Source organism: Caretta caretta, chromosome 20, assembly GCF_965140235.1.
Source record: "Caretta caretta isolate rCarCar2 chromosome 20, rCarCar1.hap1, whole genome shotgun sequence".
In the NCBI taxonomy this organism is placed as follows: Eukaryota; Metazoa; Chordata; order Testudines; family Cheloniidae; genus Caretta; species Caretta caretta.
The window spans coordinates 21,146,726-21,174,147 of record NC_134225.1 but is presented as its reverse complement, the minus strand read 5'-3'; the positions used below and the strand labels follow the sequence as shown (position 1 = coordinate 21,174,147).

Genomic DNA, 27,422 nt, shown 5'->3' with positions numbered 1-27,422 from the left:
CCGGCGGCGCGTGTGCGATCAGTGGGGCCGGCGGCGCGTGTGCGATCAGTGGGGCCGGCGGCGCGTGTGTGATCAGTGGAGCCGGCGGTGCGTGTGCGATCCAGGGGGCCGGGGGAGCGTGTGCGATCCAGGGGGCCGGGGGAGCGTGTGCGATCCAGGGGGCCGGCGGTGCGTGTGTGATCAGTGGGGCCGGCGGTGCGTGTGCGATCCAGGGGGCCGGCGGTGCGTGTGCAATCAGTGGGGCCGGCGGTGCGTGTGCGATCAGTGGGGCCGGCGGTGCGTGTGCGATCCAGGGGGCCGGCGGCGCGTGTGCGATCCAGGGGGCCGGCGGCGCATGTGCGATCCAGGGGGCCGGCGGCGCCTGCCCTGACCCTCGCCCCCCCCAGGTGTACAGCAGCATGGAGCACCTCTCCCAGCACGAGCCCAAGGGCCCGGGCGTCCCCAAGCGGGACCAGAGCAACAAGCACAAGGACGAGAAGCTCAGCAAGCGCGAAGGCCTCGGCAGCTTCACCCTGCGGGACAAGAGCTGGCGCAGCGGCTCCCCGGAGCTGTGAGTCGGGGGGGTGGCTTCCCGGAGCTGTGAGTCGGGGGGGGCTCCCCAGAGAGGTGAAGGGGGACAGGAGGGGGCTGGGCAGGCTCTCCCCCAGAAACCGCAGTTCATCCCAGCCTGCAGCGCCCCCTGCTGGGACAGTCCCAGAGACCTTCTGGCAGAGGCTGGTTCCGAGAGGGCGGGGGGGGAGGTCTAGTGGTTAGAGCAGGGGGGGCTGGGAGCCAGGACTCCTGGGTTCTATTCCCAGCTCTGGGAGGGCGGGGGGGGGTCTAATGGTTAGAGCAGGGGGCTGGGAGCCAGGACTCCTGGGTTCTATTCCCAGCTTTGGGAGGGGAGTGGGGTCTAATGGTTAGAGCGGGGGGCTGGGAGCCGGGACTCCTGGGTTCTCTCCCGGCTCCGGGAGGGCGGGGGGGTCTAGTGGTTGGGGGGGGGAGCTGGGAGCCAGGACTCCTGGGTTCTCTCCCGGCTCCGGGAGGGCGGGGGGGTCTAGTGGTTGGGGGGGGCTGTGAGCCGGGACTCCTGGGTTCTCTTCTGGCTCCGGGAGGGCAGTGGGGTCTAGTGGTTGGGGGGGGGGGGGAGCTGGGAGCCAGGACTCCTGGGTTCTCTCCCGGCTCCGGGAGGGCCTTGGGGCCTCACCCGCCCACCCCGTGCGTGTGCTGCAGGAAGCGTCTCTCGGCCTCGGAGTACACCTGCCTGGAGAGTGAGTCGAGCCCCCCGCTGGGCGCCCGGCGTCGCTTCTCCGCGCTCATGGACACCAGCCGCTTCGCCGCGCCGCTGGAGGACGATGACGAGCCCCGGGCCAGGGGCCCCGCCAGGGAGAACGGGGGCCCCGCGGCTGCCCCCCAGGCCGAGGGCAAGGACGGGACCACGGGGGGAGCCAGGGACCCCGCTGCCCCCAGGGACGCCGAGGCTGGTGGGTAGGACCTGGGGCTCCCAGAAAGGAGGGAGGGGAGCCAGGCAAAGGGTTAAATGTGGCATCGCCCCCCCCCCCCAACCGGGGTAACTTCCCCCTCGCCCTGGGTAATTGCCCCCGTTCATTGGCCCCACTAGGCAAAGCAGGGGGAGGTGCATTCTGGGTAACAGGCTGGAAAGCTTTGGGGGGGCAGTATATTGTGGGTACCAGCTCTATGTAATGGGGGGGCAGAGAGAGGTGCATTCTGGGAAAGGGCCCTGAAGTCCATGCTGAGGGAGCAGTGCATGCTGGGTAATGGTGCCACCATTGTGTGGGGTGGAGAGGTGCATTCTGGGTAAGGAACCATGGGCTGCCCTGCCCCATGGCCCCGCCCCAGGGCCCCGCCCCAGGCGGCAGGGGTGTCAGGGAGGAGGCTGAGACCCTCCAGTGCCCCCCCACCCTGTTGCTCTGTCTCTCCCCGCAGGCGATAGAGTGAAGGGGGGCGAAGCCCAGGCCCCGAAGGACGTGGACCCCCAGACCCCCAAGGCCACCAGCGACCTGGTTCTGCGGCGCGCCCGGCACCAGCAGCTGTCCGGGGAGTCGGCGGGCGAGAGGCGCAGCGCCCGGGCGGGGGGCAAGGTCATCAAGTCTGCCTCGGCCACCGCCCTGTCCGTCATGATCCCCACAGGTACCCCCCAGCCCTGTCCGTCACGATCCCCACGGGTACCCCCGCACTGATACCTCCTAACCCCCCTGCCCTGTCCATCGCGAGCCCCACAGGTACCCCCCAGCCCCCCCTGCCCTGTCCATCGCGATCCCCACAGGTACCCCCCAGCCCCCCCTGCCCTGTCCATCGCGATCCCCACAGGTACCCCCCAGCCCCCCCTGCCCTGTCCATCGCGATCCCCACAGGTACCCCCCAGCCCCCCCTGCCCTGTCCGTCACGATCCCCACAGGTACCCCCCAGCTCCCCCTGCCCTGTCCGTCATGATCCCCACAGGTATCCCCGGGCTCCCCCCCTGCCCTGTCCGTCATGATCCCCACAGGTATCCCTGGGCTCCCCCCTGTCCGCCATGATCCCCACAGGTACCCCTCACTGATATCTCCTAACCCCACCAAGCTGCCTGTCATGATCCCCAGAGGTCCTGCGCCCTGGAGAGCAGGACTCCTGGGTTCAATCCCCGGCTCTCGGATGGGAGTGGGACCTATTGGTTAGAGCAGGGAGGCTGGGGCTCAGGACTCCTGGGTTCTCTTGGCAGGGCCCCAGGGGTGCCGTGCTGGTCTCACTCACCTCGTCTCTCTGCAGTGGAACAGCACGGCAGCTCCCCCCTGGCCAGCCCCATGTCGCCCCGCTCCCTCTCCTCCAACCCGTCCTCGCGGGACTCCTCGCCGAGCCGCGACTACTCGCCCGCCGTCACCATCCTGCGCTCGCCCATCACCATCCAGCGCTCCGGCAAGAAGTACGGCTTCACGCTGCGGGCCATCCGCGTCTACATGGGCGACAGCAACATCTACAGCGTGCACCACATCGTCTGGGTACGGCCCGGCCGGGCGAGGGGCCCCGCACCCATGGGTGGGGCAGTGCGGGCTGGGCGAGGGGCCCCGCACCCATGGGGGGCAGTATGGACCGGGCAACGGGCCCCGTGCCCCATGGGGGGCAGTGTGGGCCGGGCGACGGGCCCCGTGCCCCATGGGGGGCAGTGTGGGCCGGGCGACGGGCCCCGTGCCCCATGGGGGGCAGTGTGGACCGAGCGACGGGCCCCGTGCCCCATGGGGGGGGCAGTGTGGACCGGGCGACGGGCCCCGTGCCCCATGGGGGGCAGTGTGGACCGGGCGACGGGCCCCGTGCCCCATGAGGGGGGCAGTGCGGGCCGGGCAAGGGGCCCCATGCCCCAAGGGGGACAGTGCATGCTGTGAAAGGGATCTTACACCCCACAGGGGAGCAGGGTATACTGGGAGAGGGGTCTTGTGCCCACTTGGGGGCAGGGCATGCTGGGTAAAGGACTTCACACTTTCCTGAGGGTGCGGTGCATGCTGGGAAAGGCTGGGGGCAGGGCATTCTGGGTACGGTCCTCACACCATCCTTGGGCGGGGGAGGTGCATTGTGGGTAAAGGCTCGACAGCGCTGGGTGGAGCGTTGCATTCTGGGTGGGGCCCTGCGCCTTTGGTTGGGGCGTTGCATTGTGGGTAAGCAGCACGGTCCAGCCCTGACACCTGCCCCCTGCCCGGCAGCACGTGGAGGAGGGGGGCCCCGCCCACGAGGCGGGTCTCTGCGCCGGGGACCTCATCACCCACGTCAACGGGGAGCCGGTGCACGGGCTGGTGCACACGGAGGTGGTAGAGCTCATCCTGAAGGTAAGTGTCGGGGAGCGGTGCATGCTGGGACAGGGGCCTTGCGCCCCATCGGGGAGCGGTGCATGCTGGGACAGGGGCCTTGCGCCCCATCGGGGAGCGGTGCATGCTGGGAAAGGAGCCTCACACCCTGTCGGGGAGCGGTGCATGCTGGGACAGGGGCCTTGCGCCCCATCGGGGAGTGGTGCATGCTGGGACAGGGGCCTTGCGCCCCATTGGGGAGCGGTGCATGCTGGGACAGGGGCCTTGCGCCCCATTGGGGAGCGGTGCATGCTGGGAAAGAGGCCTCACACACCTTCCTGGAAGCAGTGCATGCTGGGACAGGGGCCTCGCGCCCCGCCGGGGATCAGTGCATGCTGGGACAGGGGCCTGATGCCAAGCCCCTGCCCCACCGTTGCGCATGGAGCCCAACTGTGCCCCCAGGTGCCGCCCACACGGCCCCGGGTCAGAGGCAGGCCTTGGCTAACGGGGATGGAGCAGGAGGTTGTTTCCTGCCCCCCCCCCCCCACTCACGTGGCCCGTCTCTCATGGCAGAGCGGGAACAAAGTGATGGTGACCACGACGCCCTTCGAGAACACGTCCATCCGCGTCGGGCCGGCCCGCAAGAGCAGCTACAAATCCAAGATGGCGCGGAGGAACAAGAGGAGTGTCAGCAAGGAGGGGCAGGAGAGGTGGGGGGGGACAGGAGGGGGTGCTGGGGCAGTGGGGAGGATGGGGGGGGCAGGGCCTGGAACAGGAAGGGGTGCTGGGGCCAGGGCAAGAGGTGGGTGCCAGGGTGGGAGGGACAGAAAGGGGTGCTGGGCTAGGGGGGACAGGAGGGTGTGCTGGGGCAGTGGGGGGAAGGGTGCTGGGGTGGGGGTCAGGAAGGGGTGCCTGGGCAGGGGGGACAGGAGTGGGTGCTGGGACCGGGGGGAGAGGTCCTGGGGTTGGGGGCAGGAAGGGGTGCTGGGGTGTCAGGGGGCAGGAAGGGGTACAGGGGTGGGGGGGATAGGAGGGCATACCGGGGCCGGGGGAAGGAGAGGTGCTGGGGTGGGGGGGCACAGAAGGGGGAGCCGTGGCGGCAGAGGGCAGGAAGGGGTGCCACAGTGGGGGGGACAGGAGGCCGTGCCGAGGCAGGCGAAGGAGGGGTGCCGGGGGGGCACAGGAGGGGGGGCTGGGGCAGGGGGAAGGGGCGGGTGCCTGGGCAGGGGGGAAGGACGAGTGCTGGGATGGGAGGGACAGGAGGGGATGCCGGGGTGTGGGGGAGGGGTCCTGGGGTTGGGGGGGACAGGAGGGGGTGCCGAGGCGGGGGAAGGAGGGGTGCGGGGGGACAGGAGGGGGATCTGGGGGAAGGAGGGGTGCCGGGGGATCCCCCCCCTGCACTGACCCTCTCCCCACAGCAAGAAGCGCAGCTCGCTCTTCCGGAAAATCACCAAACAAGCCAACCTGCTCCACACCAGCCGCAGCCTCTCCTCGCTCAGCCGCTCGCTCTCCTCCAGCGACAGCCTGCCCGGCTCGCCCACCCACAGCCTGAGCGCCCGCTCGCCCACCCAGAGCCTGCGCGCCACCCCCGACTCTGCCTACCTCGGTACTGGGTGTGGGGCACCATGGGGGGCACTGGGGGACAGGGGACACCCTGGGGTGGGCTGGGGGTGGGGCACCATGGGGCGGCACTATGGGGCGAGCAGGGAGCATGGCTGAGGGGGCACAGCAGGTGGGGGCTGGGGGCACGGCGGGAGGGCACAGCTGCAAGGGATCACCAGGAGGGAGCAGGGGAGACAGGGACATGGCGGGATCTCTGTTACCGCCTCAGCCCTGCCCCCCATGCCAAAAGGCATGGTGCAGGTGAGGTGGGGGGCGTCAGAGCCACCTTCCTGCGCCCGTGAGTCAGGTTCTGCCCCACTCATGGGGGTGGGGGGAGCAGGTGTGGGGCTGGATTTAGGGGTGGTGGAACATCTGGGGCGTCCTTGGGCTGCACGGGCTTCTCCCTCCACCAGGTGGCGTCCCAACCCCATTCAAGTCCCTCCACGCCCTGGCTCTGTCAAGGGGCATCTCCCCTGCCCGGGCTCTGTGCCCCCTCGTCAGCCGGTGCCCATGGGCAGGGGGCAGAAGGGCGAGGGGGATCCAGGCCCAAAGCTCCAGCAACTAGAGATATGGGGTGAGCTGAGTGCTCCAAGAGAACTGGGGGGGCCCATCCCACTCGTCTGTCTGTCCATCCATCCATCGGGGGCAGCCCCATCCCACTCGTCTGTCCATCCATCCATCGGGGGGCAGCCCCATCCCACTCATCTGTCTGTCCATCCATCCTTCGGGGGGCAGCCCTATCCCACTCATCTGTCCGTCCATCCATCCATCGGGGGGCAGCCCCATCCCACTCATCTGTCTGTCCATCCATCCATCCGGGGGCAGCCCCATCCCACTCGTCTGTCTGTCCATCCATCCATCGGGGGGCAGCCCCATCCCACTCGTCTGTCTGTCCATCCATCCATCGGGGGGCAGCCCCATCCCACTCATCTGTCTGTCCATCCATCCATCTGGGGGCAGCCCCATCCCACTCGTCTGTCTGTCCATCCATCCATCCGGGGGGCAGCCCCATCCCTCTCGTCTGTCCGTCCATCCATCCATCGGGGGGCAGCCCCATCCCACTCGTCTGTCCATCCATCTATCCATCGGGGGGCAGCCCTATCTCACTCGTCTGTCCATCCGTGGGTGGGGGGGCAGCCCCATCCCACTCATCTGTCCATCCATCTATCCATCGGGGGGCAGCCCTATCTCACTTGTCTGTCTGCCCATCCATCCATCGGGGGGGCAGCCCCATCCCACTTGTCTGTCTGTCCATCCATCCAACCATCCATCCATCGGGGGTGGGAGCCCCATCCCACTCATCTGTCAATCCAGCGATGGTGGGGGCAGGGCTCTCCCCACTTCTGCTGATCCAGAGCAGGCTGAAACACAGCCTGTATGCCATGGGGGGGCTCCTTCAGGACTTCCCCCCCAGGAAGTAGGGGGGATCAGGCTGTGGGAGGGAGGGCTGTGTGACAGGTTCTCCCCCGGGCTGCTCCCCCAGGGCGTTCAGAGGTCCTGGTCTCCAGGGGTCCGAGCCGCCCCACTCCGGGATCTCACCCCCCATCCCGGTCTCCTCTCTCTGCAGGCGCCTCGTCCCAGAGCAGCTCCCCAGCCTCCAGCACCCCCAACTCCCCGGCCACCTCCTCCCACCACATCCGGCCCAGCACCCTGCACGGCCTGTCGCCCAAGCTGCACCGCCAGTACCGGTCGGCCCGCTGCAAGTCGGCCGGCAACATCCCGCTCTCGCCCCTGGCCCACACCCCCTCGCCCACCCAGGCCTCGCCCCCCCCGCTGCCCGGCCACACGGTGGGCAGCTCCCACACCACCCAGAGCTTCCCCGCCAAGCTGCACTCCTCCCCGCCCGTGGGCCGGCCCCGGCCCAAGAGCGCCGAGCCGCCCCGCTCACCCCTGCTCAAGCGGGTGCAGTCGGCCGAGAAGCTGGGCTCGCCCCTGGGCTCGGAGAAGAAGGGGGCCGTGCGCAAACACAGCCTGGAGGTGACGCATGCTGACTACCGCAAGGACTTCCACCCCGAGGCCGGCCTGCAGAGCCTGGCCGAGTCGGACGGCGAGAGCCCGGGGGCCGGCGACGGGGCCGGCAGGCAGGTAGCCGCCCGGCGGCTGGGCCGGCAGGAGTTGGCCCTCAGCTTCGGAGCCGGGGAGGCGGCAGGCACGGCCGGCGGGGGCCAGACGTGCCCCAAGGAAGGCCTGGCCTGCGCCGAGGTGGCCGGCAGTCCCCGTGACCCGGCGGGGGGCGTCAGGAGACACCAGGGGGTTCAGACCGAAGAAGCCTTTGCCGCTCCCGCCCGGCCCCCGGCCAAAGCGTTGAGCCCGGTGCAGGAGCATGAGCTGGGCAGGAGGGGCGAGGCAGAGGGGGTGCCGCGCGGGCCTCTGCCTCTGGTGGTGGAGCCCCAGGGGGGCGCCGCCGGGCAGGGGCTGTGGGAGAGGAAGGCCGAGGGGCCCCAGGGCCGGCAGCCCCCCAAGTGCCCCCAGAACCAGGCTGGCTCCCCCAAGGAGAAGTTGATCCTGGAGGTGGTGGAGGAGCACACCACCCTGGGGCCCCGAGCCAAGCCCCCCTCCCCCAAAGTCCCCTGCCCTGAGGCTTCCAAGAATGGGCTGGCCCCCCCCCGGAAGGGCCTGATTGAGGCAAAGACGCTGGGAGTGATGCTGCCGGCGGGAGCAGCCCCTGCCCCCCAAGTCCCACCCCCTGCCGCTGTGGAGAAAAATGGGGCGGGACACTGAGAAGAATGGGTGTGGGGGGGGCAGGATGCCCCCCCCGGAGTGTACACGCCCTGCAGGAAAACAGGGGGACACCCCTGAATTTTGGGAGACATGGTCGGGGGCCCCTCTGCCGTGCCCCCAAAAGGACTCTCGTCTGTTTTTGTGCGGGGCGGTGGGTGGGTATAGGGGTTACACAAAGCCCCCCCCCCCCGTAATAGCTGCTTCCATCGGTGGGGTGAGGGGCACCGAGCCAGGAGGAACCCCCCCCCAGTTCATGGGGGAGTGAAGGCAGTGCCCCATTGTAATCCCCCCAGTGAATGGCATGTCCTGTGTAAAGTATCTATACATATATATATATATAATATATACGCGCAAGAATACCACGTACACTGAAGGGTTAATACTGTGATTTCCCCCCCCACCACCACCACCAGGTTCCTTGCCATGGCCCCAGTCAGGGAAGGGTTAACTGGACCCCAAATTCCCTGGGGGTGGGGGGGTGGGGAGCTTGCTCTGGAGCCTTCCAGGGATTTGGGGGGGGGCAGTTCCTGGCCTGTCACCCCCCCCCTCCACACCTGGTTTATACTTTGCCATGGCAACCAGCTGGCCTGAGCCAATCTGGGGCCTGGCTTGCTGAGGTCACTGAGCAGCCGTTGTAGCATCATCAGGTGTCCGGTGATGTCATCAACAGGCAGCCAATGGTGCTGCAAGGGCATGGTCCAGCCTGGGGAGCTCAACACCCCCCCCCACCCCCCCCTCGGCCTCCCCGTGCTGGCATGATGATGTTGTCAAGCCGTGGCTGCTTGTGTGATGTCATCAAGGTGCTTGTGTGATGTCATCAAGGTGCCTAGTGCCCTGGTGATGTCATCAAGCTCCACCCTTGGGCACCGCGCCTCCCTACTGGGTGTTGGTGATCTTGGACATCATCATGGCAGTGCCCCCCCCCATGTGCCCTGGTGGGGGCGTCCCCAATGGGCACGGTTCTCGCTATGCAAATGCCCGGTGCTGCCCTGAGAGCAAATCGAGCTGTTGGGGGCCTCACACAGCCCATGGGGGAGGGGGCGGGGGGGCATCGCTGTCTCACCCCCACCCCAAATATTTCCCCACCAACCAAGCCTTAATGGACCCTGCATGCCGTGGGCACCCTGCTCAAACACATTCACACGCCTGCCCCATGGCCTGTGCACCCCCCCCCCCGCCGCAGAGGGACCAGCAGGGGGCGCCTTTCCCAGTGGGAGACAGCCCCCCTCCCACTCAGGCCATCGGGGGGTTCCTCACGGAACGGGGTCCCCAAGCCCCGCTCCAGCCTGGGGGTCAAATAGGAGAATGAGAGTTGGGGGGGGGGCCAGCAACGGTGCCTCCGCAGGCTGGGCCAGGTGATAACCAAGGAGGGGGATGGTGGGGGGGAAAAATTATCCCTTATAACCCCCCCCCAAAGAAAGGTGCTATAACCCCTAATCACTCTGGCTATGGGGGGGGGTGAATTCCCACCCCCTCCTACTCCAGAGCCCCCCATGTATATGAGCGGGCCCCACAGGTGGGGGCATTGGCTGCCCAGGAGATGTTGGCCGGGGGGGGGGGGGGGCAGGGGAACAGGGACACACTGTGTCCAGCCCTCAAGTGGGTCCTAAAGCAACCGTGTGCTCATGTAATAATAAAGACTGTACAGCACATATCACTCCCCCGGTGTGGTGTCTCATTGTGTGTGGGGGGGTTGTCTACATAGCCCTCCCCTGCTGCATTATCTGGGGTCGATTGTTCCCCCCGCACCTGTAGCAGCATCGTGTTCCCCCCCACAACCCTCCTCCCTGCATGATCGGGGGGGGGCATCCCAAACATGCCCCCACCACCATCTGCTGCACTGACTGGATGGGGCTCAGCCTGCTTGCCCTGTGCCCCCCCCATAACACAGAATGGGGGCACTAACTGGAAGATTGAATTGGGGTGGGGGTCAGCACCTACAGCCACACCCCACTTGAGATGACCCCCCCAACTGCACCCCCCACGTGGGCCTCCAGTTTTTCAGGTGCTTCACCCCCCAGGGCATTCGGCTCCTCCCTGCACTTGGACAGTGGGAGGGTGTCGTGGTTTGGTGATCGGGCGGGGGAACCCATCAGCCTGGCTGGGTGAAATCGAGGGACCCCCCCCCCATAAACAGCATTAATCACTATTGCAGGTGCCAGTTCTGAGGCCCCCCCCCCCGCCTCCCAGATCAGACCCTCTCCCCCAGCCGCCACGTGCCACCTGGATCGCATGCCCCATTGACTCCTGGTTCTGCTCCGGCCCCACGCCAGGCCTCCTGCGCAGCCCTGGCCCTGATCCAGCTGCCCACGGGGCCGGGCGTTGCCAGTTCTGTACGGGCTGGTGTGACCAGCTGCGTTCACGTGAGGCTGGGCTCACACGGGCCAGGCCGGAGGAAACAGGCCAAAGGTGTCATGGCGGCGTCACCCCCCACCCACCCATGGGGCAGCGGCCGTGGGGTTCTGATCCGCCACCCAGCCCAGCATGGGGGTTCTGGTTCAGCCCATTTAAGGCCTGAGGGTCTGGATCCAGCTGTAGGCCCCCCAACACCATCTGTCATCCCAACATCCCAAATCCCCCCCCAACTGAAACCCCCCCCATACACACTCCCTTGCTGCCCCAAACTCCCCTTCCTGAGAACCACCACCCCCCCAGCTGAGATGGCCCAAAGAGGATCCCCAGCCTCCTTGGCACCAGTGGGAACCCCCCCCCCCCAACAAGCTCCGCTGTGGGGCTGCCCCAGACCTTGTGCCCCTTTCCAGGTCAGGGTGGGCGCTGCTCCGGGGTGGCTGGCGGGCTTCTGTGTCACCTATCCCTTGGCGAGGGCCTTCTGGCACAAACCCTGCAGCCTCCTCCACTGGCTCCGCCCGCCCCAGGATGAACCTGCCATGGGGCAGAGGGGCTAGGACTGGGCATTTGTGTGGCCCATGAACCAGTGTCTCCCTCCAATGCCTGGGGGGGCAGTGGGGCAGGCATCCAGGCCATTGTCTCCCTGAGCCCTGGGGGCTCCCCCAATCTATCCCCCACCCCCACTCTGACCACTAACCCCCACTCCCCTCCCAGAGTCTGGACTAGATACCAGGAGTCCTGACTCCCAGCCTATCCCCCCCACCACACACATATGCTCCAACCACTAGACACTCCTGTCCTCTCCCAGCTCATAGAATATCTGTGGGGTGGTCGGTTGGGGGCACATTTCCCTCTTCAGCCTCAGCCCAGAGGTGGCATCTCTGTTCCCACCCTAGTGCTGAGGACTCCCCCCACTCCCAGGGCTGTGTCCATCCTTCTCTGAGCCCAGGACCTGAGGGGCCAAGGTTAAACAGAGCAGGGCCAGGACTCCTGGGTTCTATCCCCAGGTCTGGGAAGGCAGTGGAGACTAGCCGTTAGAGGAGAGAGACAGGGGTGGGGTGGGGTGGGGTGGGAGGCAGGACTCCTGGGTTCCAGCCCAGCTTGTGGAGGGGAGTGGGGTCCCATGAGCCCAGTGCCCCCTCCCCCGCATGCATCCCCCCTGCCCCATCAATGGCTAGGAGCTCAGAACCAACAGCCCCAGCAGCTGGGGAGGCCACGAGGGGACCCTCCCAGGGTGCATTGGGGCACCAGAGCGGGATTATGGTAGCGCCCCCCCATCCACCCTGCAGCATCACAGGGGGGCCCCTGCCCGCTATAGCATCCCATGGGCCCCCAGCTCCCCACAGTGGCATAGGGGATCCCTGCTCTGCACCCCACAATCACAATCCCACTATTGCATCCTATGGGACCCTGGTGCCCCATCTCCCACCGCAGCATTACGGGTCCCTCCCCCCTCTCCCCCCAGCGGTCCCAGCCCTGTAGCATTGCTTGGGCTCCCCCCACCCATTCCCAGCCTCCCCAGCCCCCTGCCCCCGGCTGTCACAGGCTCTCCCCATCACTGATCCCCGCCCCACCCGTCTCTCCACCCCGCACCGATGAGCCCCCCACCATGAAACCTCCCTCCCAGTGGCTAGGATGCGAAGGGACTGCCATGGCAACAGGACGGGCACTGGTGGTGCCAAGCTGGAGCCCAGCCGCCGGGGCTTGGGGGAGCTCATGACCTACTTTCTCTGGTGCTTTCTTCCGGCCCACGTTAATCGGGGATTATCCTGCCCTGACTGTGGGGGGGACGGGACTCGGCTTTTCCAGGGCAGGAGCAATGTGGGGACACAGGCAGCTCTGAGCCTGTCTTGTGTTCTTGGGGTTGGGCGGGGGGTGTCTAGGAGCAGGACTCCTGGGTTCTATCCCCAGCTCTGGGAGGGGAGCACTTATCTCCTGGATCCCTTGGGCTGCCCCCCTGCCCCTCACCCAAGTTCTTATGTGTGTGGGGCTGGGCCACAGCCTCTGCCCCAGGCCTAGCCAGGAAGCTGGATTAGGCCCTGGCCTGGCCCTCTCCCTTAGACCCAGTCCAGTGGGATTGGGGTTCCCCCCCCCCAGGTTCCTAGCTGACCTCCCGGAGTGAGCAGGATTTGGGGTGCAATGTCCCTGTAAGGGGGGGGGGTCCCCAGGGCTGTATCCACCCCCAGCACACCCACCTCCTCCAAGAGCTGGAGAGGGGGTATGGGTGCTGTGTGTCATGTGTGGGAGGTTGGTTGTGTTACATTGTGCGCACTGCATGCATATGTGTGTGTGTGTGTGTATGCATCTGCGTGTTTTTTCACATGAATGTGTTTCATGGGTATTGTTTTTGTCTGTGCTGTGTGTTTGGTTGAATTTGTGTGTGTGTCTACATGTATTATTTTCATGAGCATGTGTGTTTTTTGCAGTGATTTATTTTGTCTGTGGTGTGTGTGTCTGTATTTTACATAAAGTGTCGTTTTGTGTGTGTGTGTGTTGTGCCTTTGTGTTGTGTATTTGTGAGCATGGTGTTTGGTGCTTTTGTGTGTTGTTTTGTGTGTGTGTACACGGTGTTTTGTCTCTGTGCTGTTTTACGTAGGGGATCGTTGGATCTGTGAGTTTTGTTATCTGTATTTTGTGTTTCTGTGGGAGACGTTGTGTACGTTGTGTGGAACGTACCCCGCCATCTATCCCCAGGCCCTCACCACCCCTCCTTCCCCTGGAGAACTGGGATGCTCCCTTGACCCACACAGGCACTCACCCCCCACCCCAATCCCTGTGGCTTGCACCGGACGCTCCCTCCCCCGCGCTGTCAATTATGGCTGCTGATGTGGGTGCCCTCTGGGTGCTGGTGCTGCCCTACTTTAGCTGCCTGACCTACTAATGCTGAGATGCCAGCCAGGCCCCGTGCTGGCCCAAATAGTAACCACAGTACCAGGGGAGCAGCGGCAGGGAGAGATGCCCCCGTACCTGCCCCCCCCACGCACCACACATTGCCCCTGCCAGCACCCCTCCTCCCCCGCCTGCTGAGGCTGCCATGGGGAGACTCCTGGCTCTGGGAGGGGAGCGGGGTCTAGTGGTTAGAGCAGAAGGGGAGCTGGGAGCCAGGACTCCTGGGTTCTACTTCCTGAGCCAAGGATAGAACCCAGGAGTCCTGGCTCTTTGGGCTGCACTCAGACTATTAGGCAGCACTGCTGTGCTTCCTCCCATGTCTCCTGGTTACACCCTTCTTGCTGCGGTGGGTGTCTGAGTCCCAGGGCACAGCTCCATGCTGTCCCCTGGGTACTGGGGGGGGTATTGGGGTATACCCCAAGGTACAGTTGCTCTAACACCCCCCCATCACCAGGGGTTCAGGCCGCAGAGCCCCTCGATTCTTAACATGGGGCCCCCTTATCTGAAGCCTCAAAAGGGGATGGGGAGCAAAAACCAGACCCAGACCCCCTCTTCTGAAAATAGGGGGAGGCATGGTGTCCGAGATGCACCTCGTATGGACCAGCCACCACCTGCAAGCACAGCGCCCCCTCCTGGCTCCACCCCAACCCCTCCAGCAGCCAAGGGGGTGCAGCTTGTACCATTCCTCCCCTATGTAACCATCCATCCATGCCCCCACATACCCATCCATCCATCCATCCCCATACACTTTCCTCTCTGTCGATCCCCATGCACCCCTGCAATCTATCTATCCATCCAATGCCGTACACACCTACCTATCCATCCATCCACATACACCCCTCTATCTATCCATCCCGTACAGCCTATCGCCACACTCCCCTCTATCTATCCATCCATCCCCACGCACCCCCTCTGTCTATCTATTTTCCTCCCTCCGTACACATCCATCCATCCATTCAACCTTCTTCCCTTCTCTCATTCCACACCCTCCCCCCACAGTGGCTCCACAGCACTTCGGAAAATCTTTTTGGGACATTTATTTGGATTTTTTTTTTAAAAGATACAGTTTTATTTTCATCAAATGTTTCCCGACTCAGAAAATCCCCCACCCCCACCTCCCCCGAATCCCACTGGCTTCAAGAGAGCTGGCTGGCGGCGTTGCTGGTGAGACAGTCCCAGGTCGAGGGAGGCTGCTGGTCCCAGGCCCTGGCTGCACCCCGCTGTCACCATCCTGGGGGCTCCAAAGCCAAGGGGGTGGGGGGGATGAGGAGATCCCGCTTGGTCCTCCCCCTGCAAGGCCAGCCCCACCCAGCACATGGGGCTCAGACCTCAGCTTGGTGGGAACCGTCTGACAGCTCACAAATCTGTGAGCTCAGCCAAGTGGAACCTGCTGCTCTCCAGATCCCCAGGCCTAGCAGGACAGGGATTTCGCTTCTCACCGGATCCCAGCTGGGCAGATCCCCGGGCCCAGCAGAACAGGGATCTCTCTGCTCACTGGATCCCAGCCGGGCAGATCCCCGGGCCCAGCAGAACAGGGATCTCTCTGCTCACCGGATCCCAGCCAGGCAGATCCCCGGGCCCAGCAGAACAGGGATCTCTCTGCTCACCGGATCCCAGCCGGGCAGATCTCCAGGCCCAGCAGGACAGTCAGTGTTGGCTTTGTCCACGTCACCTGCCCAGGCAGTCGCTGTTCAAGGGCTGTGCCCCGCTAGAGGGCACCGTCATATGGGCCTGGCACCCTCATTGTGGCAACTGCCCCTCCACCCGCCGGCAAAGTCCCCGGGCTCCAGCCTGTTTGAGGGGGGCAGGGGGCTGCAGTAGAGGAGTCTGTCCAGGGCACCGGCGGCGGGGGGGTGCCCGTTGAGGAGCAGTGCCTGCCGCACCAGGGCCGCCATCTCCTCGTGCCTCTCGCTCTCCCAGTCGGCTGGCGCCTCCTGCTGGCAGCCGGTGGCGCCAGGCTCAGGGCCCAGGTCCTGGCCACCGCTGCTGTGGGCCCGGCACTTGAGGCGCAGCTTATGGGGCAGAGCAGCCAGCTTGACGTCCGGGGCGGGCGGGTAGGGGGCGGGCGGGCACCCCCAGCCGGGCTCCTCCCCACTCTCCTCGCTGGAGTAACCTGCGAAGGGGGAACTCAGCTCGACCACCATCTCCGTGGGCTCCGGCCTGGCCTCCCGCGCCGCCTCCTCCCCAAGGAAGCCAGCAGGGGCGCCATAGCCCTCAGCCCGTGGGCAGCCATACGGCTCGGGGGGGCCCTGCAGCTCCCCCTGCTGGCAATAGGCCTCACAGTCGCCATGACGACCCCCGGGTATCTGCTGGGCATAGCTCCCCAGGGCCTTCTCCTCTTCTTCCTCCTCCTCTGCCCCGTCCCCCTGCTCTGGCACCCCCCAGGCTCGGGGCGGCTCCACCGCGGTGAAGCCGTTGGCGCTGAAGAGGATGACGCCCCGGGAGGCCGGGGCCTGGGGGTCGGGGGGGCGCAGCGCCCCGTCATCCCCCCGGGCCCGGCTCACGGCCTGCGCCTCCCCCGGCGTCCGCGGCAGCGGGCTGTCCCGGGAGGAGCCGTCGGACATGTCGGAGAGGGAGCCCCGCGGCGAGTATTTGGCTCCGGCGGCGTCCCGGCCGGGCTGCTCCGTCTCGGACGAGTCCTCCGAGTGCTGGGCCCGGGAGGAGGCGCTGGAGTAGCCGCTGCTGCCCCCGCAGCGCTCCCGGCTGGCGGCGCGGAGCTGCTGGCTCTTCTCCGCGAAGGCGGCGGTGCTGAGGAGCCCGAAGCGTAGCTTGAGCTGGAGCAGCTCCGTCTTGAGGCGCAGGTTCTCCTCGTTGAGCGCCAGCACCCGGCTCTCCAGCACCAGGTCGTTGACGCGCCGCTTCTCCCGCGAGCGCTTGGCCGCCTCGTTGTTCTTCCGCCGCTTCTCCCAGTAGCTGGCGTCCTTCTTCTCGTCCGAGATGAACTCCCGCTTGCGCCGGCAGCTGGCGCTGGCTTTGCCCTTCAGCGCCCGAGCCCGGGGCATCGCGCCCTCCGGGGGGACGCCCCCTGCCACGCACTGGGCAGGCGAGCGGAGACCCTCCATCGCAGGGCCAGAAATAGAACCCAGGGCACCCCTGCCCTGACCCTCGACACTCCTTCGGCGCCCTCAGAGAGCCCAGGACGGTCGCCGGCGAAGGGTCGGGACGCTGAGGTTAGAGATGGCTCAAGAACTCACCCGTGGGTCTCCGCCAGCGGGATAGGGGTCCACAGATCTCTGTCACCGGGACACTGCGCCCTGGATCTCTGCCACGGGGATAACACACCCCAGATCTCTGCCACGGGGATATAGGTCCACAGACGTCTGCCACCAGGACACTGTACTCTCTGCCACGGGGTTAACACACCCCAGATCTCTGCCACGGGGATATAGGTCCACAGATGTCTGCCACCAGGACACTGCACTCTTTGCCACGGGGTTAACACACCCCAGATCTCTGCCACAGGGATATGGGTCCACAGACATCTGCCACCGGGACACTGCGCCCTGGATCTCTGCCACGGGGATAACACGCCTCAGATCTCTGCCACGGGGATATGGGTCCACAGACGTCTGCCACTGGGACACTGCACCCTAGATCTCTGCCACGGGGATAACACGCCTCAGTTCTCTGCCACGGGGATATAGGTCCACAGACGTCTACCACTGGGACACTGCACTCTCTGCCACGGGGTTAACACACCCCAGATCTCTGCCACAGGGATATAGGTCCACAGATGTCTGCCACAGGGACACTGCACCCTGGATCTCTTTGCCACTGGGATATGGGTCCACAGACGTCTGCCACCAGGACACTGCGCCCTGGATCTCTGCTACGGGGATAACGTGTCCCAGATCTCTGCCACGGGGATATAGGTCCACAGACGTCTGCCACCAGGACACTGCACCCTGAATCTCTGCCACAGGGAAAACGCGCTCCAGATCTCTGCCACTGGAACAGACGATTCTCGCTAGCTCCTCAGCCCAAGCAGTTAACAAGCCCGGTGGCCAGGCAAGCTGCTGCCGTGAGTGGCCCTCCAGCTGCGACCGACAAGCCACGATGGGCACCTTCGGGTGCCAGCAGGTACATTGGGGACCTGTGGACCATCTTCTGGGCGCCTGGAGGAGCCGCTGTTGGGGGCGGTTCAGGCTCGGCTGGGTCCCTTCCGTGCCTGCTGGCCGCGCTGGGAAGGGGCTGGCCCCCGGCCAGGAGCTCTGGCCCCCGCGTCCTGCTCCGGGAGGCTGGCTGCGGAGACGCGGCTGGGCTGCGGGTGTTGTGGGATGTGAGGCGGGCAGGGGGCGGGAGCCGTGTCAGGTCCGGGAGGAGGAGGAGGAGGGAACACCTAGGAGGAAGGACACGGAGGGCGGTTGGAGCACGGCCCAGCACGTCACACCCCTCTCCGCCGCTTACATAAGCCACAGGCGAGCAGGTCTGGGCAGGGCGGGAGAGGCCTCTGGGCCCAGCGGGCAGCGTGCCCCACATTCCGCCCCGCTACGGCGACGCGTGTGCCATGGCCTGCCGGGTGCCAGGGCTGCCCCAGCTACACACCGCGCACCAGGCATACACACACACCACACACCGTACACACACAGACACACACACAGACACAGAGACACACCACACACCAGGCATACACACACACCACACACCGTACACACACAGACACACACACAGACACAGAGACACACCACACACCAGGCATACACACACACCACACAGCTACAGACACACACACACACCGTGCACACACACACACACACACACACACAGACACACCACACACCACACAGCTACAGACACCACACACCGTACACACACAAACACACACACACACACACACACACACCACACACCAGGCATTCACACACACCACACAGCTACAGACACCACACACACCGTACACACACACACACACAGAGACACACCACACACCAGGCATACACACACACCAACAGCTACAGACACCACACACACCACACACACAGACACACACCAGACAGCTACACACTGCGCATACACACTACACGGCTACACACTGCACCAGCAGTCACCACACACACCACAATTACACCGCGCACCACGCGCGCACACACACACACACTACACAACACACACACCACAATACAGCTACACACCATGCACACACACACTACACACCACACACCAACATATCATTTGCACACACACACTACACACCACACAGCTACACACTGTGCAGACACTGCACACCACACAGCTGCACCCTGCACACCGCACACACACGCACACAAACACACACTATACATGGTGCACACACAGTGCACATTGCACACACACACACTGCACACCGCACCAGTACAAACTGCACACCACACAGCTACACACATCGCACTGCACGCACACACACTACATATGCACACACCCGGCACCCAGCTACACACCATGCACACACGACAGTGCCCACAGCTACACACTGCGCACCACACGTGCACTTACCGGCACGCACACACTGCCCACTGGGTGAACACACCGCATGCACGCCACACACTGCCCACAGATGCCCACTGTATAATGCCTGCCACACATTGCCAACAACTATACAACACGCACGCCACACCACACACCGCAAACACATCACACACAGCACACTGTACATGCTGCACCCCGCACACACTGCACACTGATCACACACTGCACCCCACACAGACACTGCACAACACACAACACGGTGCACTGCACTGAACACGGTGTACATCACACACCTGACACTATACTGCACAGACACACGCATGCACACACTACACAATTACACATTGCACCCCACATACACCTGACACAAACACTGCCCAACACCCACACTGTACCATACACATGGCACACATTACACAACTGCACCACACACCCACACTGCACACTTACCATTACACACCCCACAGAGACACCACACACACACACGGCCCAACACACATTGCACACCGTGTACGCATCACACACTGCACAAGGATACAATTACACCTTGCCCCCCACACAGACATCACACACTGCCCAACACACATCATACAGCTAACACCACACTACACACCACCCATCAGACACGGCACACCCCCTACCCACCAGGCACCCGCCACACACAGTACCCCATGCACCCAACATCACACAGTGCCACACACACACACACACACACACTACACCCCCACCTTGCAGCGCCCCTGCTTTGACTGCCAGGGCGGCTGTTATGTGGCACGTCCGAGCAGTGGCAGGGCAGCCGGCCCGGGCGCGTCCACCCTGGGCAGAGGGGAGCCCTGAAAGCCAGACGAAAAGAGCGAGGCGGCTTCCCACTCTCCTTCCTCCCCTGGCCTGGCTCTTTCCCGGAAGGAGGCCAGTGGGGCTGGAGCAGGGAGGTGGGTTGCACAAGGCAGGACGCCCAGTGGGTCACAAGAGCCCGTTGTGCAACTGACCCAGTCCCGGGGAGGAATATTTCCAACCCCCTGGGCCGAGCCGGGCCGGGGTGTGTGTGTGGAGCAGCACGCTCGGCCTGTCCGCCCCCGCCCGCGCGAGCCAGGCCGGCAGATGTGAGCACTAGGAATATAGGTCAGTAAACATTGAATATTTATCAGCCCCGGCAGTCAAAACAGGTCCGCTGCTGGCATATTGCACAACGCCGCTGCTTAGGCCCGGGCACGTCGCCAGCAACCTACTAGCCTAGAAAGCAGTTCTGTGCGAAAGTCAGAGGAACAATGGGGCTATGGGGCGGGGAGGAAGTGGGGGGATTGGAAGCAGCAAAGGGGCCTGGGTGGCTTAGCTCCATGCTGCTGGGTCCGATGCCGCCCGGAGAGATGATCTAAGCAGGAGCTGAGCCAGGAGGGGAGAAAAACGGGAGGTGGAAGCTGTGGACGGCAGATTCAGGAGATGCAGCCTCCGTCCTCAGGTGTGCTGAGAGATCTGGGGCAAGGCCCAAGATCACCAAAGGGGTTTAGGTACCTTTGGGACCAATGGGAGTTAGGTATCTCATGCCCTTGGAAGACCGGGGCCAGATTTTTAAGAACTTATTTAGGGCCCAGTTTGCAAAAGCGTCTGCCCCTCACCAAGCCACCAGGTTCCACCATCCAGCCTGCTGCCCCTTAAATCGCTCTGGGCCTCAGTTTCCCCATCTGTAAACGGGGGGATAATCCTCCCTCCTTTACTTGTCATTTATTTGGTGTATTACGGTAGCACCTAGGTGCCCCAGTCATGGAGCAGGGCCCCACTGCGCTAGGTGCTGCACAAAGAGCATCAGAGAGAGTCCCTGCCACACGGAGTTTACAATATACGTTGTAGACACAGGGGAGCAGAGGAAACTGAGTCAGAGAGAGCGGCAGGGACACCAGGTGACATAGCGGGTCAGTAACAAAGCTGGGAAGAGAACCCAGGTGTCCGGTGCCCTAGCCACAAGCCCCCACTGCTAAGCCCCCATCCTGCTCCCTGCTGCACAGCGCCCCCTACTGAACTGCCTGCAGCATGGCATTCTCCACTGAGTCTCTCCCTGCACTTCCCACCACCTACTCTGTTTTCTTCTCTTTTTAGGTCAAGGCTGTAAGAGAATTTCCACCCAAACAGGGAGGATCCGCCCCAGGCACCGGCCCTGTGTCCTCATGACACATGGAGCCCTTGGTGGGCTGGTCCGGGTGCGTACTCCAGGCGAGGGCAAGTCTGGGCATCGCCTGGCTGCACTGGTATGAAGGGCACTGCTGACCTACTTCCCAGCTCTGTGTCGTCACCCTGGGCTACCGGGTTACCTAAAGGCAGAGACCAGCCCCCTCCGGCAAAGTCGGCTCCCAGGGAGTCTGTCTGGGCTACTTTGGTCAGTCTGTCTGTCCATTCACCCTTCTTTCCCCATACACCCCATCATCATCCATCTGTCCCTCCTATCCCTCCCTCCCCATACACATCCTCCATCCATCCATCTATCCCCATACACATTCATCCATCCATCCCTAGCACAACGGGGTCCGGGGTGCTACCGTAATACACCTAATACATAATGCGCAGCACCCAGCACATGAAGTGCTCATTCACTATATTACACCTAATAAACAGCAGTCTACCAAAAGGTAAACAAAAACTAAGGTCCTCTTATGTCACATGACTCCAGGAGCTGGTGTGTTAGAAAAACACACACCATATTTTGGGTGAGCTGGTGACAGATCCGCCTGTCTCCCTACCCCCTTACGTTCCTTCTCGGTGCCTATACGTGCCCCCAGGTACCTCTCAGGAGGTAGCTGCGTGCAGTCCGCCCACCCACTGCTGCGTTCTGCTCAGGCTCGGCCCTCGCGGCTCTGCCCTACTAACCCATGAAACCAGAGCTAAGGAACCAACTCAGCATCTGCCTTGGCCAACCGGGGCGTTCCCATGGCAGCCAGCGTGGGCCGGGGGTTACATCACCCGAGCTGCAGAAGGTGAGGGAGTGGGTCAGGAATGGGGCGGATCTCCGCTTGCCAAGGCCCCAGCTGGGTTTGAGAAGGAACTATCCCCAGCTCGGGTGTGACTCTGGAGTGACTCTCCCAAGGTCAATGGGGGCAAGCCACAGGAGAATCGGATCCCAGGCGATGGGAGAAGTGTGTTGTCACAGCAACTGCCCTCCCAGGATCACACCAGTCTTCTCCAGAGCTAGGAGCCTATGCTGCCACAGCTTGAGCAACACCCAATGCCTCCTACAGGGACCCTGCCGTGTGGCGGTGTGTGTGAGAGAGATTGCAGAGGTGTTAGGGGGTGTCAAACCCACACACAGAATCCCCCGTGCACCCCTCCACGGCCTGCTGCTAACAAAGGAGGGGCTTTTTAGTACAAGGGGACAGATCCTCAGCTGGTATAATGCAACGTAGAGACACAGGAGTCCTGGTTCCCAAAGCCACCTGTACTCTAACCACTAGACCCCACTCCCTTCCCAGAGCTGGGAACAGAACCCAGACATCCTGGCTCCCAGCCCCCCTACTCTAACCACTAGACCCCACTCCCTTCCCAGAGCTGGGAACAAACCCAGACATCCTGGCTCCCAGCCCCCCTACTCTAACCACTAGACCCCACTCCCTCCCCGAGCTGGGAACAAACCCAGACATCCTGGCTCCCAGCCCCCCTACTCTAACCACTAGACCCCACTCCCTCCCCGAGCTGGGAACAAACCCAGACGTCCTGGCTCCCAGCCCCCCTACTCTAACCACTAGACCCCACTCCCTCCCCGAGCTGGGAACAAACCCAGACGTCCTGGCTCCCAGCCCCCCTACTCTAACCACTAGACCCCACTCCCCTCCCGAGCTGGGAACAGAACCCAAGTGTCCTGGCCCCCAGCTCTAACCACTAGACCCCACTCCCCTCCCAAGCTGGGAACAGAACCCAGGTGTCCTGGCCCCCAGCTCTAACCACTAGACCCCACTCCCCTCCCTGAGCTAGGGATAGAATCGTGGAGTCTGGATTCCCAGCCGCACACCACCCTCTTGACTCAGGGAAGCCCTGGGCATCCCAGCTTGGCCAGGATCCTTCTCCACAGTCCATGTGTCCCCCCCCGAGGGACCGTACACCCCCCAAACTCTGGGGCCCCTGGGTGAGTCCCTTGAGGAGACAAGGCTGTGGCTGGATCCATCCTGCCCCCGGGGAGTCAGTCCTGCCTGCCAGCCCATGGCTGGGCCCAGGGCTCGCAGCACCGGCCCCCAGGAGCACAGCCCCTTCCCCCAGGCTTCCAGCGCCTCCCGATGTAACTTTATAGAACGCCCCGCTCGCTTGCCACGCAGGGATGTTCTGTCCCTGGCGGGGCTGGAGTGGCACCATCGCTCCCCATGGCACCATCCCCCTGGTTGGTGAGGCCTCTGGGCCAGCCCTGGCTCCTCACCCCTCGCCAGGACCTGGACCCAGCCAAGCAACGGGCCCATACAGCCTATATTTGCCTGACCCCTCCCTGTGCCTGGGATCAGGATCAGGCCCATGGGCCCATCTAGCCCTGTATGCCCCCCACCCTAATCCACCAGGCCCCACTCCTCCCACAGCCAGGGAGAGAACCCAGGAGTCCCAGGCCCCAGCTTGAACCACCAGTCTCACTGCCCTCCCAGAGCCAGCAGCCCTAGGCCACCTTCCCAGCCATTTGATCCCAGCCCTGGCCCCGCCCGCCCTGTGCCGTTATCAGCCCCACACCCAGCCTGTCCCCTGCTCTGGGAACAGCACAGAGCGCGAGCCACACGTCCCAGCCGGCCAGGATCCCGCCACCCCCCCAGCGCTGAGCTACCCTCACTCCATGGGGATGGGGGTGGGGCAGTCATCCCATGAGACAATGGGGAGGGGAAGCTTTCAGTGCTAGCTGCATGGGAGCCAGGACTCCTGGGTTCTGTTCCCAGCTCGGGGAGGGGAATGGGGACAAGTGGTTAGAGCCGGGGGCTGGGAGTTAGGACTCCAGGGTTTTGTTCCAGCTTGGGGGGCAGGAGTGGGGTCTACTGCTTAAAGCAGGAGAGAACAAGGGGGTCAGGACTCCTGGCTTCTGTTCCCAGCTCCAGGAGGGCAGTAGGGTCAAGTGGTTAGAGTGGGGTGGGCATTGGTTGCTTAAAGGCCTCAGGAAGAGGATATCCAATTTACCTGCCCCTTCATCTGCCCAGATACCACGGTGATAGGCTCTCCCTAGCATCACAGGAAGATCGGACTCAAGTCAACCCCAGCCCTGGCCTTTGAGCCGAGCTGATCCTGTGGTGGGGAGTTCCACTGGTCAATCTTCCCCTAACCAGCTACCCGGAGACTCTTCCCAACCCCATCTCCCACTCAGCAGCATTTGGTGCTCAGAGACAACCCCCGAGATAAAGCTGGGATCCCTGCATGGCCCATGGGACCTGTGGCTATAAATCTGAGGCCCCCATGGGTGTGTAGACCGTGCCCCACCCCCCATACAAAGCCTGGTGGCAGCCTGGGGCTCGCCCGTCACCTTGGTGGAGTATGAGCCCAGCTAGCTAATGTAACGTCATCGCACACTAGCCAGGATCAGGGCCCCTCATCCAGAGACTGCCCCAAAGGGCTCAGCCCAGCCAGGTGGGGAGAGTCGAGGTGGGTCGCTGCCCCACTGCTCTTTGGTTTGACTCTGTGAGGGGAGAGGAGGAAAGAGCAGGACTGGGGGGCAGATTTGAGCTATCTCAGGCTGGTACCAGATGGGCACACGCCCCCCCCATTTCCCTCTGCTGCTGCATCAGACCCTGTCCCTATGCCCACCCCCAACACAACAGTGCCTCCAGCTCCATCTGCCCCACAGACCTGGCCCTCACGACCTCATCCGCCCCTGCTAGCTGGGATCGGAGCAGGGAGGGAAAACCACCATGTAAATCTGGGGAGAGGGGTGTAATATGGAGAGTGTGTGTGTAGGGAGGGGGTGTCTGTGTGTGTGTAGATGGGGGTGTGAGGGTGTGGGTGTACTGGGGATATCTGTGTAGATGGGGGTGTGAGGATACTGGGGGGATGTCTGTGTGTACATAGACAGTGTGTGTGTGTGCGTGTACTGGAGGATGTGGGTGTGTGTGTGTGTAGATGGGGGTGTGAGGATACTGGGGAATGTCTGTGTATACATAGACAATGGGTGTGTGTGGGGTGTCTGTATGTGTGTGTAGATGGAGGTGTGAGGAAGTGGGTGTACTGGAGGATGTCTCGTGTGTGTGTGTGTGTGTAGAAGGGGGGGTTCTGCGTACACAGAAAGTGTGTGTGTGTTCACGCACACATGCACATTATTTACAAACTTCACTCCACACTTTCCAGGCAGCGTTCCCCTGGTTTGAGATGCCGGGACCCCAACTTTGCTGCTTCACAATACACCCCTGCACCCCAAATTTATGGGTGTCCTCCAAAGGGCCAAATTCACCCTCAGCAGAGAGTGCCAAAACCTTCTCCCTCCCTCACACACACACACACACACACACCCCACCCTGGCTCCTTTTGGCTTGGCTGTGCCTGCTACACACACCCTGCAAAAGTAGGTCAGGATTGAGGGGAGTGACTGGGAATGAACAGGCAGAGTGTGTGTGTGTGTGTGTGTGTGTGTGTTGTCAGGGCTTTGATCCAGCAGGGCCGATTCCCTGATACAGAAGAGTTCGGGGAGCGTTGTGGGAAGGATACTCCAGGGAACACACATATACACCACAAACAGATGCGCACACACACACATAATTACATGCACACAGAACACAGAGAACATGTGCACACAGTGTATCCAGACACAACACACAATAGATACACACACAACAGAGCACCAGTGAATCATACCTACAAGCACACATGAAACACACTCGAGATATATACAATGCACGTATACTGCTTTACATACATGCAACATATATACATGACAAGAAATACAACAGGAATACACACAGCCACAACACAGTTACATAACCACACAAGACAAACATATACACAGAACATGATATGTATACACTACATACACACCATATACACACACCACATAACACATACACAATGCACCCCCAAATATACACAACACATCATACATACACCCACAACACAAACCACAATACGTACACACCTTCAACCACATAAAACACATCACATACACACACACACACACGCACTACACAGACAACATGCTTATGCACAGAACACACAACACAGGACATACACAATATACAGACAACCTGCAACACACACAGCAGAATACATACATCATACCCACCCCCTAAAAACATACAAAACGCATCATACAAACACAACATGCTTAGACTGACAACACATTACACAGACAACATGCAATACACACAAAATACAATACATAACACGGAAAACACAACACAACACCCCCCCCCCAACCATACGAAACACATCATACAATCACAACAAGCTTAAACACACACACACGACACTCCCCCCACACACGAGGCAATACAATACACACTGCACACAGAAGAAACACAATGCACACCCGAAATACACAAAACATAACACCCTTAGCCACACAACACACACAACACTCTTAGCCACCCAACACACTTCTCACACACACACACACGACACCCCGGCAAACACACGCGCCCCCCTCCATGCGCGCGCGCGCACGCGGTACCCGACACCCCCGGCCCCCCGCCGCGGGCAGGGCTCGGTACCTCTCGGGCCGGGCCGGGCCGAGCCGGGCCGGGCGGGCCGGTCCCTGCGGGCGGTGGCGGCCGGTCCCTGCAGCCGGCGCACGGAATGTGTGTTACTGGGTCACCCGGTTGCATAACAGCCGCTTGGCGCCTCAGTCACGTTCTGCTTCGCAACACACAAAACGGGGGGGGGGGGAAGGGGGCTGGGCCGGGAGCCAACGAGCGGGGGGGGGGGCGGGGATATTTAATCCACCCAGAAGGCGAAACCACCAGCAGCGATCGGAGCCCAGCCCAGAGGCTGGGCAGCGGGGATGGGCGCGCCCCGCCCCCCACCGGGGGCAGGGCTGGCTGCTGGGGAGGTGGGGTCTGCCCGGCTCCGCCCATGGCAGGGATGGGAGGGGCGTGAGGGGGGTGGCCTGTCGGGATCCCCCCCACAGAGGAGATGGGCTAGGGGTGGGGTTTGTCTAAATGCTCCCCCGGGCAGGGAGGGGGGAGGTGCCTGGACACACCCCCTGCAGAAGAGGTGGGCTGGGGTGGGGTTTGTCTAAATGCTCCCCTGGCTGGAATGGGGGGAGGTGCCTGGACACCCCCCCGCCCCAGGAGATGGGCTAGGGGTGGGGTTTGTCTAAATGCTCCCCCTGGCAGGGTTGGGGGGAGGTGCCTGGACACCCCCCCCCCCACACACACACAGAAGAGATGGGCTAGGGGTGGGGTTTGTCTAAATGCTCCCCCTGGCAGGGATGGGGGGACGTGCCTGGACACCCCCCCCCCCGAGGAGATGGGCTAGGGGTGGGGTTTGTCTAAATGTTCCCCCTGGCACAGTGGGGGGAGGTGCCTGGACACCACCCCCCCAGAAGAGATGGGCTGGGGTGGGGTTTGTCTAAATGCTCCCCCTGGCAGGGATGGGGGGGAGATGCCTGGACACACCGCCCCCACAGAAGAGATGGGGGGTTCCTGTCGGATCCAGTTCCCCTTTCCCTGATCTTTCTTCTTCTGCCTCTTGCTAGCTCACCGCTGACCCCCACCCCAGGCATAAATGGGG

General features: G+C 63.2%; 2 protein-coding genes and 1 long non-coding RNA gene across 8 annotated transcripts in view; 2 read left to right on the top strand and 1 right to left on the bottom strand.

Moving 5' to 3' along the window:
• Positions 1–9,735, top strand: part of MAST1 (microtubule associated serine/threonine kinase 1) — a 48,407-nt gene extending 38,672 nt beyond the window's left edge. For all 4 annotated transcript variants that reach the window (XM_075121424.1, XM_075121425.1, XM_048831818.2 and 1 more), the window contains 8 exons: positions 387–550; positions 1,213–1,463; positions 1,927–2,130; positions 2,749–2,978; positions 3,675–3,797; positions 4,329–4,465; positions 5,174–5,361; positions 6,925–9,735. In XM_075121424.1, coding sequence (XP_074977525.1) covers positions 387–550; positions 1,213–1,463; positions 1,927–2,130; positions 2,749–2,978; positions 3,675–3,797; positions 4,329–4,465; positions 5,174–5,361; positions 6,925–8,078 — 2,451 coding nt within the window. In that variant the 3' untranslated portion in view covers positions 8,079–9,735. The remainder of the gene's footprint in view (positions 1–386; positions 551–1,212; positions 1,464–1,926; positions 2,131–2,748; positions 2,979–3,674; positions 3,798–4,328; positions 4,466–5,173; positions 5,362–6,924) is intronic.
• A 4,603-nt stretch (positions 9,736–14,338) lies between these two features.
• Positions 14,339–26,547, bottom strand: LOC125627719 (uncharacterized). Of its 2 annotated transcripts, none has more exons than XM_048832153.2 (2): positions 26,402–26,547; positions 14,339–17,655 (listed from the first exon to the last, which is right to left on the bottom strand). In XM_048832153.2, exon 2 carries the CDS (start codon positions 16,376–16,378, stop codon positions 15,038–15,040), a length of 1,341 nt encoding a protein of 446 aa, XP_048688110.1. In that variant the 5' UTR covers positions 16,379–17,655; positions 26,402–26,547; the 3' UTR covers positions 14,339–15,037. The 2 variants fall into 2 exon arrangements, with proteins under 2 accessions (XP_048688110.1, XP_048688111.1); XM_048832154.2 differs by lacking the exon at positions 26,402–26,547 and adding an exon at positions 19,490–19,646.
• LOC142069635 (uncharacterized) lies at positions 19,646–21,393 on the top strand. 2 transcript variants are annotated; one of them, XR_012665570.1, is made up of 2 exons: positions 19,646–19,883; positions 20,856–21,393. It is a non-coding gene; the product is annotated as an uncharacterized LOC142069635 (long non-coding RNA). The 2 variants fall into 2 exon arrangements; XR_012665569.1 differs by lacking the exon at positions 19,646–19,883 and adding an exon at positions 20,134–20,220.
• Positions 26,548–27,422: the final 875 nt, after the last annotated feature.

Bases quoted from the DNA above. Each gene is read 5' to 3' on its own strand.
- LOC125627719 (XM_048832153.2), bottom strand. From the start codon at position 16,378: ATGGAGGGTCTCCGCTCGCCTGCCCAGTGCGTGGCAGGGGGCGTCCCC.